This window comes from Phasianus colchicus, chromosome 5, assembly GCF_987193195.1.
Source record: "Phasianus colchicus chromosome 5, bPhaCol1.hap1.1, whole genome shotgun sequence".
NCBI lineage: Eukaryota > Metazoa > Chordata > Aves > Galliformes > Phasianidae > Phasianus > Phasianus colchicus.
This window is the reverse complement of record NC_143440.1, coordinates 31,866,803-31,875,713: the sequence shown is the minus strand read 5'-3', so window position 1 is coordinate 31,875,713 and position 8,911 is coordinate 31,866,803. Positions and strand designations below refer to the sequence as shown.

General features: G+C 50.6%; 2 protein-coding genes across 3 annotated transcripts in view; one reads left to right on the top strand and one right to left on the bottom strand.

Moving 5' to 3' along the window:
* Window positions 1-4,212, bottom strand: part of LOC149917831 (uncharacterized) — a 72,936-nt gene extending 68,724 nt beyond the window's left edge. Inside the window, exon 1 of the mRNA XM_090142051.1 lies at window positions 3,694-4,212. Coding sequence (XP_089998177.1) covers window positions 3,694-4,212 — 519 coding nt within the window. The remainder of the gene's footprint in view (window positions 1-3,693) is intronic.
* SPRED1 (sprouty related EVH1 domain containing 1) overlaps window positions 4,168-8,911 on the top strand; it is a 58,147-nt gene continuing 53,403 nt past the window's right edge. The window contains exon 1 of one of the 2 annotated variants that reach the window (XM_031593731.2): window positions 4,168-4,731. In XM_031593731.2, coding sequence (XP_031449591.1) covers window positions 4,700-4,731 — 32 coding nt within the window. In that variant the 5' untranslated portion in view covers window positions 4,168-4,699. Of the gene's footprint in view, window positions 4,732-5,037; window positions 5,166-8,911 lie in introns of those variants that run through there. The other variant, XM_090141255.1, reaches the window with a different exon arrangement.

Below are 8,911 nucleotides of genomic sequence, written 5' to 3'. Positions count from 1 at the left end.
AAGAGAGCCATTTTGTCTCTGCCTCTACCTTTGCCTCAAAGAGTGACTTGGAACTAAGTGCTGATGCACATGTGTAAACAGAAATGGGAGACTAAGAGCAAAATGTGTTCTTTATCATATTTTCTGATTTCTTCCTCTGAGCAAGGAAGCATTCCTTATTTTTATCCTGCTTGATCCTGACTGCAGCATTTAGCTGCTGTGCTGCAATCAACAGCACAGTCCTGAGGCCCCAATTTCACTCCAGTTTGACACACACACACAAGGGCTACGCTTCAGGCCAGCACAAATTAGTCCCAACAAAAGCAGTTTTGCACTACCATTCTTTTCTCATCCCCCTCTGTGCTATCCGTTCCCTCAGGCATTGTTGGGTGTTTACCCACTCCCTGTTTAACTGCACCTCACGAAGGGCCAATCAGTTCTTATTTCCTACACTTGCTTTAGCCTGAATGCATTCCCCAGTGTGGTTCACTGCTCAGCATACAGATCTATAGCTAGCACAGCCTATAACTACTATAATTTATGAAATGTTGATATTCTGTTGAGTTAGAGCCATCTACATGAAAATTCATAGATTTTATTCTAATGTAGTTCTGCATTTTGCTAGAAAACATCTTGGAGATAATTGGATCAAGTATCATAGAATCATAGAATAACTTGGGTTGGAAAGGACCTCAAAGCCCACCCAGTTCCATCCCCCTGCCGAGGGCAGGGCTGCCACCCACCGGCTCAGCTGCCCAGGGCCCCATCCAACCTGGCCTTGAATACATCCAGGGATGGGGCATCCACAGCCTCCCTGGGCAGCCTGTGCCGCAGTGCCTCACCAGTCTTTGAGTAGAGAATTTCCACCTAATATTTAACCTAAATCTCCTCTCTTTTAGTTCAAAGCCATTCCCCTTTGTCCTGTCACTATTAGGTCGTACAGAAAATTGGCCTCCCCAAAACCCACCATTTTATCCTGTATGCAGTAGCAGGATTCCTGATGAGAATTTAACAGAATCTGACTTTGTGAAATACTGTTATAGATTAAATCAGCTCAATTTTGTTAAATCCTTATTAGTACATGTATAATGACCACCCAGCGTTTAACTCTCACTCTGATTCTGAATGGAAGCTCTTACAAAAAAGATTGTAATGTTATCATTTACTTCAAAATGGCAGAACCTCCATACCACTTCCATTTTTTGTAAACTCAACATTAGAATCTAGATGTGAGTGCAACGATCACTGTGTTTTGTGGAGGCAGATTTCAACACTTTTACACGTAGGAGTTAAAACCTTAAGTAAGAATTGGTCATTTAAGTTCTGCAATGACTGACTGATCTGGATAGCATTACTGCTGCTGATCCTATTATGGATTTTAAGATGTGGATGCCATGCCGATCAGAATTATGCAACTTAACCCTTGTAATACATCTTCTCTATATAATTCTTCTGCCACAGATTCATGGCCCGCTACATGGCACAAGCACTGCTGACCATCTGTTCCATTGGAGATGTCACAGACATGAGTGCAACTATTTCAAGGAATGGTAAATAAGCATCCTGGGCAGAATATACACTGGTCCTTTGTTCAGTAGTAGCATAAGAAACGCACTTTAGACCTGCTTAGTAAATGTATTTACCAACATAGAGTGGACTGCTGCCTCGTTGTAAGTATTCCTGTTAACCACACATTTTTAAAGATAAGAGCTGATGAGCTTTACATTTCTCATTTAAAAGTATCTCTAGAACCAGGGCCAGAGAATATTTGCAGGTCCAAGGCCCACAGCTGTCAAAATGTCAAAGCAGAGCACTAATAAATTAGTTTTTGTAAGATGCAACTAAAGATCTTTTTCCGAGCATATAAGGCCAGATTTCCATTCATAACTTTTAAATAGTCAAGTCTGTAACAACCAACTGCAGTCACAGAATGTATGTCTATCTATTTGAGTTTGTGTGACTCTTGAAGGAAGAGAAGTCCCAGAGCATGTGGCACTTAGGACACGAAGTGGTGGTTTGTCTGAGGTTTCTGGATGGTGTCACCTGTGCCTGGTTTGCTTCTGCCCTGTTTGCATGGGTGGGGCTCAAACATACTTTTCAAATGAGCCACTGAGAACGAAACACCCGATTTTCTGCTCCAAAACACAAAACTAGAAGGCTCTGAAACCAACTGCTGCCCAGCAAAAGGCCACTCCATATCAGTGTTTTCTGATGTTCCCAATTTCTGCAGAGACAAAGAGGATTTCTGATTCAATATACAAACCAACAGTTTTTCTGTCTTGTTTGTCACATTCAGAGACAGAAATGGTTTGTAAGACCTCTGCTATGTGTATGGAGCCATGAGATCATGTGCAGAAGCTACAAGAGGTAAAGAAGCAGTGAGCTCTTCTCCACTTACCTCCTCCATGCAGATCCCTGAAAGTCGTGTGGCTGGTATCACATTTGCAGTTCATAAATGCATACACTCTATTCTTAATGTAGACATTCTTAAAAGCTTTAATTATTTGTGCCAGATTACAACGGAGTCCATTTTATTGAATTGTCAAAGTGAAAAGTGTTATTACAATAAACATATTTAAGGTATTTAAAAAAACCTAGCAGATTTCTCTATCTTTTTGTCATCATCATGTCTCTTTTTTTCAGAGGTGTTTGAATATAGCTGTATGACAAATGGAGTTGGTTCCTGAGCGCTCCTGTACAGGACATTGTCTGCACATCACAAGGCAGAAAGTACTCTAAAAGATTTCCCGCTGCCAGGTAGAGTAACACGATGTCCCCGTAGCTGAGTTTCAAAACACATTTTCAGGGCAGCAGGCAAGAGGTTCCTATATTCAAATCACGCATTTGAATTACTGAGAATTGTAATATTGTGCAAAATTGGGTTTCTGGTATATTTTTAGTATTTAGATTAGATTGTGCCATGAATAACTGATCCATTTTTGACTGTTCCATGTTAGGAAAAAAAATGTTTTTACTAAACAATTAGAAAATCTCCTCCAAAAGCTGCCCTGATAAGGAAGACAGCATCACAGGGCACGTTTAGGATGCGTGCAAACACGTGCCACGTGGGCCACTGAGCAGAGCGGCGTGACAGCAGCTTGCTGTGATTGCTCCATCACGCTGATGGCAGAGCCCCTTTGGAGTTTGGAACAGGAATGTTACAGTGAATGTTAACCACCCATGCCTTCTTTTGCCTGGAAGAGAAGATTATATATACATACGTATACATAAAATAGGTTCTATTTAAGATGTTTTTACTGACGATTCTATGAACCACCCCTCCAAAGAGAATTCCTCCTTCAAAAACTTGACAGGAACTTTTTCTTCACTTCAACTTTTTCTCAGAGCTTTCAATCACGAAAAGAAAAAAAAAAAAAAGAAAAAAAAAAGGAAAAGCCGTCCGGAAAATCCAACGATCGTCATTCCAACGATCCGCCCTCCAACCCCGGTAGGGCTGCGCTCCCCACCTCGCTACCGGCGCTGCCTTAGGCGCTCCCCCGCCTCCCCACCCCCCAGGGGCAGCAGCCCGCGGACGGCCGCGTGGGAACCGCTGCGTTTCCGCACAGGAAAGGGACAGCTCATCGCTGCTGTGCGGCAGCGGGAAGGGAACGAGCGGTTCCAGGAAAAACGGAACGGGGCTGGAGTTGGGAGAAGTGCCTCAGAAGTAGCGGATGCGCACCGTCAGCCCCCACCGCGCCGCTCCCCCGCTCTTACCTGCCCCTCTTCGCGCCTCCATCCCGCGGGCTCGGCGCAGACGGATCCCGGCGGGAGCCCCCGCTCGGGGTACCCATCAGCCCCGCCGCTCCCGGCCCGCGCGGCGCCCCACTCAGCGCGCGGCGCTGTGGCGCGTATCCCTCCGCGGCGGCTCTCGGGAATGGCGTGAGGCAACGCCGCGGGAACTACTTTGGGAGAGCCGAGCGGCCGCGGGGCTCGGGCAAAGCGCCGGACTCGGCCGGGCAGCGGGAGGAGTGTAAGCGAGGGGTGTGCGGGGGGGCCACCCGCTTCCCTCCGCCCCGCTCCCCTGCGGTTATTTTGGATCGCGCAGTGGCGGCGGAAGGAGCCCGAAGCCGACGCTTCCGCCCAGTTTTCCTGTGAGGGGGCGGCGGAGCGAGGAGCGCAGCGCCCAACTTCCCGCAGCCCTCCGCGGGCCGGGGGCTCTCCCTGCCGCACCCCCGCACCGCACCGCACCGCCGTGACGCAGCCCCTCGCTGCCGGCCGGCCCTCCCCCCCCATCCCCGAGCCGCCTTAAAACGCCGCCCTCCCCCCCCCACCGCCAGCCTCCTCCTTGGCACCAGCCCCCCCTCTCTCTCTCTCCTCCCCTCCCCCGTCGCCGGGCCGCGGCCGTCTGCAGGAATCCGGCGGAGAAGAGAGGGCGGGAGGAGGAGGAGGAGGAGGAGGGCGGCAGCGCGGCGAGCGATGAGCGGCGGCGGGAGGACGGCGCGGCGCTGCGCCTGGCGGCGAGGAGCTGTGCCTGGGCGCCGCCGCGCCGCTTCCCAGTAACTGCGGGAGAAAGAGCGGAGCGCCGCGCCAGCGCTGCATCGCCGTCACCGCCATCCGCACGGATACGGCGGCTTCGTGCTTCTGCGGGACCCGGACCGCTCCGGCCCGGCTGCGGCTGGGGGCGGGCGGGGGGGAACAATGGTGAAGTTTCTGGTGAGTTCTGGCTGCGCCCCGGCCGCCCCGCTGCTGCTGCTCCGCCTCGGATCACGGTGAGGGGAAAATGAGCGAGGAGACGGCGGCTGCTAACACCGAGTAAGCCCCGCGCGTGTGCGTGTGCGCGGACGGGGGCGCGGGTCGGGGCGCGGGGCCGTGGCGGTGTCGCCCCTTGGCGGCGGGGCCGGGCCGGTCTGCGGAGCGCGGTGTTCGGCGGCGTTCCGCATGGAAACGGGCGTGTGGGAGCTCCATCCTGCAGGAAACTGCTCCTGAATGTTAATTGGATGAGTCAGTCCGTGTAAATACGGCTTAAACCTGCCCCGGAGCCCTGCTTTTTCTTTTCCTTTTTTTTTTTTTTCTTTTTCCCCCCCCCCCCCTTTTTTTTTTTTTTTTTTTTTTTTTTTTAAATGAGGACTTGGGACTTTTATTTTTTAAGAGAGGAAGGAGGCAGCTCAGGGATCTCAGTGTTTCTAACGTGCCGGGGTTAGAGGAGACCTGGAGCTGAATGCGTGGACGTGCGGCTGCAGCCCAGCGTATGTAACGTCTTAAAAATACTACTAATAAAAAAAGAAAAATAAATCTCTGGGGCAGGAAGAGGAGATGAGCGTTGGGCAGAGAACACGGGAGTCCCTCCGGACGGTGAAACGCGAACGTGGGGCGTTCTGAAACTTCTTTTATCGCAAGAAAGTTCGGGTGCCCGCGGAGCTTCGGGCTGACGGCCCCGCGCCCGGGCGCTGCCACCCTTCGTTGGGCCGTGCGGGCACGGCTGGACGCTGCGGGTCGCAGGGCGCTGCGGGTCGCTGGGGAGCTGCGGGGGGCCGCTGCCACCCGGGCAGGAGAGCGCGGGAGCCGCCCCGCAGCGCTGCCCGGCGCGGAGCCGCGCGGCCCGGGCCCTCGGCGCCCCGCCGAGCCGCGGGAGCCGGGCCGGGAGCGGGGCCGGGGCGGGCCGCGCCGCTGCGGTGTCAGCGGGGCCGGGGCTGGAGCCGGAGCCGCCGCCATGTTTTCTTTTTTTGTGAATCGCTCTCATTTGCATACCACGATCTCCATTCATAAAAAAAACAACGCCATCCGACCTGCCGGCCGGGCCCGCCGGCCTCGCCGCCCTCCGCCTCTCGGGGCGCGCGGGGCCGGGCGCGGGGCGCGGCGGAGAGGGCCCGCGGGCAGGCTGCGGCCGGGGCCGCTCGGGAGCGGCGCGTCGCCGTGCGGTGCCGCGCTTGTTGACACGGTTATGTGGGAAATATCAGCCGGGGAGGTGCTGGGAGCACGTGATCGCTCCATTCATAAAGTACCTGGCCGTCCATTCAGGCGCGATGCCTGCACGCTGCGCGCTGCCGGGCGGCCCGCGGGACGGGCACGGGGACGGCGCGGCGCGTCTGTGCGGGGCTGGGCGGCCCCCTGCCGCGGGTACGGGGGGGGTCGCCGCCGGGCCGGGGTTGCGCTGCGGTTCGTGCTCGGCTCGTTCATACGAAGCGGCGTTGGTTCAGAAAATGCCTCTCGCGGCACAGGCGCACATCGCGGCACGGAAGGGTTTATTCAGAAAACGTCAGCGTGTTTCCCCCTGCCGAAAACGTTGGCTCAAAAATAAAATAATAACGAAAATCGAATCCATTCATGCGAACGCGTTTTCCAAACGGTGCCTTAATCGCTTCTCGGTCCTCCTGGGTGACCGACGCTCGTATCTTCGCGGTGCCAGCGGGTGAGGGAAGGCGAGCGGCCGTCGCAGCGGCGCTGGGGGCCCCGGCCGGGCGGGCCGTACCGGCACTGCGGATCGGAGCGGGCCGCCGCTCGGGGGGTGAATGGCAGCGCGTGCGGCACCGCTTCTCTTCAGCCTGCGCCGTCACCTCCGAGGTACCAGGGTAACAGAAATGTTGTAATGCGGCGTCAGCTGATGAAAGGTCAAAATTCTAACTTTGCTTTTAAACGTTTTTAAATCTTCTTTGCAAAAGGAGGGGAAAAAAAAAAAAAAAGGAGTGAAATGCGGCGATGCAGGACCACTGAAGCAGCCACTGTGACTGTTTGGTGCGACTGCTCTGCGGTTGCCAGTGCTAAAATGGAGCTGCTCGTTGCTTGTGAATACACCATTTCATTACCTCAACAAATTACACGGAGGTGATCCTTAATTATCCACTTGTGGGGTGAAGGAAGCTCTGTCTCTGGTGGAAGTGGGAGAATGCCTGAAATGTTACTGAGTGTTACTTGGAATAAGAGGAGTGAGCCCTCATGTAACGTTTAGTCCAAGTTCATTCGGCATTGCTTGCAGCTCAGGGCATATAACCTAACGATGCATTATCAGCAGCAGCGCCTTTTCTCTCACAGTGGATATTTTTACTTCCTAGAATATTACAAGCATTCTAACTTGGGGGGGGGGGGAGCGGAGGGGAGTGGTTGAATTGAAATATGTACATATATAATATATTTTCCTCGGTTTCATTTGCAGTTCTGCTAGCAGCTCTGGCAGGGCCAGAGTCGTTCCTCTCTGCTGATCGTGCACACAGCATTGGAGTGCTGCTGTGAATGGCTGGGAAATAGGATTGAAATTCGAAATTGTTTGTGAAAATAGGGCAGATCTGCACGTTGAAGTACATCGTATATTAGAAGATCTGTGCTTAATTTTATTATAATTGATATCATCAATGGCCTTGAATTCATTAACAAATTTCACTGCATGTAAGGGCGAATACGGGTACTTGGCAACATTTTTTGTGTCATCGTGGCTACCAGCAATATCCCAGTAATTGAGCATTATCCTGTGTTTACAAAGCTTCATTTTATGCAATAAGACATAAAGGTTTGTGGTGCCTGGAGTCAATAATATTAAATTCTTTTAAACTGTAACGTGTGGTGCAGAAGATTAATTAAAAAGCTGCATTAAGGACTATTAGGTTTCCTGTCAGTCATGAGCACGTGTCAGGCAGCCTTCTAAAATCCTGACTGCCACAGCTGGATTTTTTTGTGGTGATTTTTGACTGCTCTTGTAAAGCTTTCACTGCATTTGTCAGTGAGACGTTAATTAAATGAGAGTATTTCTGTACCTTTCCAGATCCATTTCTGTACTAGTTTTTTTCGTCTCGGTGCTGTTGTGTGGTCAGTGGGAACACAATGCAGCACTCACAAATGCTCTTAGTTTTCAAATGAAGGAATTAGTGGGACGTGTGGCCTCGTGGGTCAATCTGCTGTTCATGCAACTTAACATAATAATGTCAGAGCATGCAGGTCAGCAAGCACTGTACAGAATTCCGATCTGATGGCAGATTTTAGTGCTGTCTGGAAATGCTTCTGAGTTTCAGTGTTGTTACCCAACAGAAGAAGTGCTGCGTTATGTAGTGCCTGTTGAACGGGGATGAATGATGACAGGATTAAGATGGAGTCTGAGTTGCTCTATTGAGAAGCAGGATCGCTGCTTCCCTGCTTGTTTACTTTCCTCTGTGTTGCAGGTGGCCCCTTTCTCTTTGAGGGAATGGCTCTGCTCTGGATTTATATTTTGAGAGCACTTTTACAGATTTAGGCTGTCGTACGTTGTGCTCCACCAGCACAGGCATTCTTCTGGTCATTTTCCTAGGTAATTTGACTTAGGGTATTATAAATTAAAGAAGCACTGAGTATACATTAGAGCTGTGTGCTTAACCATTTCTACGTTATGATGGACTAAACAGCCTCAGGTTCTGTTGATTTGAAAGCAAAGGTGAACTGTGGTTTTTGAAATACAGTACTTGCTATATTCATATATTTTCCTTGAATATGAATGAAAATACTGCTTCGTGGGGGCTTCTGAATTTCTTGCAGTCGAAGTCCAAACGCTGAACAGTGAACATGAGATCGTATCTGAGAAAGCAAAGCCAACTAGTTTGTTTTCATTAGTTCTGGGAGGATTTTAACATGTTTCAGCAGGCTGATTTTACTTCTGAAGCATAAGCTTCAGAATTTTTCTTCCCTTTATGTAAGGAATTTGTGTTGTTTTTTTTTTTTCTTAAGGGGGAGTAATTTGTTTTGAAAGCAGTCAATTAATTAATTATGATGGAATCATTACAATTGAGATATATTTTCTTCTGTGGCAACGGCTCTGTGTTTAGAGTCCAGGGGAGGCTTTTCCAGTTCTGTGAACAGCTTCTTCTAGTCTCCTGGGCTTTGTGCTACGCTGTACTATTCTGAAGGTGAAACTAAATGTACATATTACATAATCTTCAAGTCAGTAATGGGTTTTTTTTTCTTTTTCTTAAAAGGTTTACCTTAGCAGTGTTACTTGAGTACTGTACTGATGCAGAAAAATACCTTTTGGCTG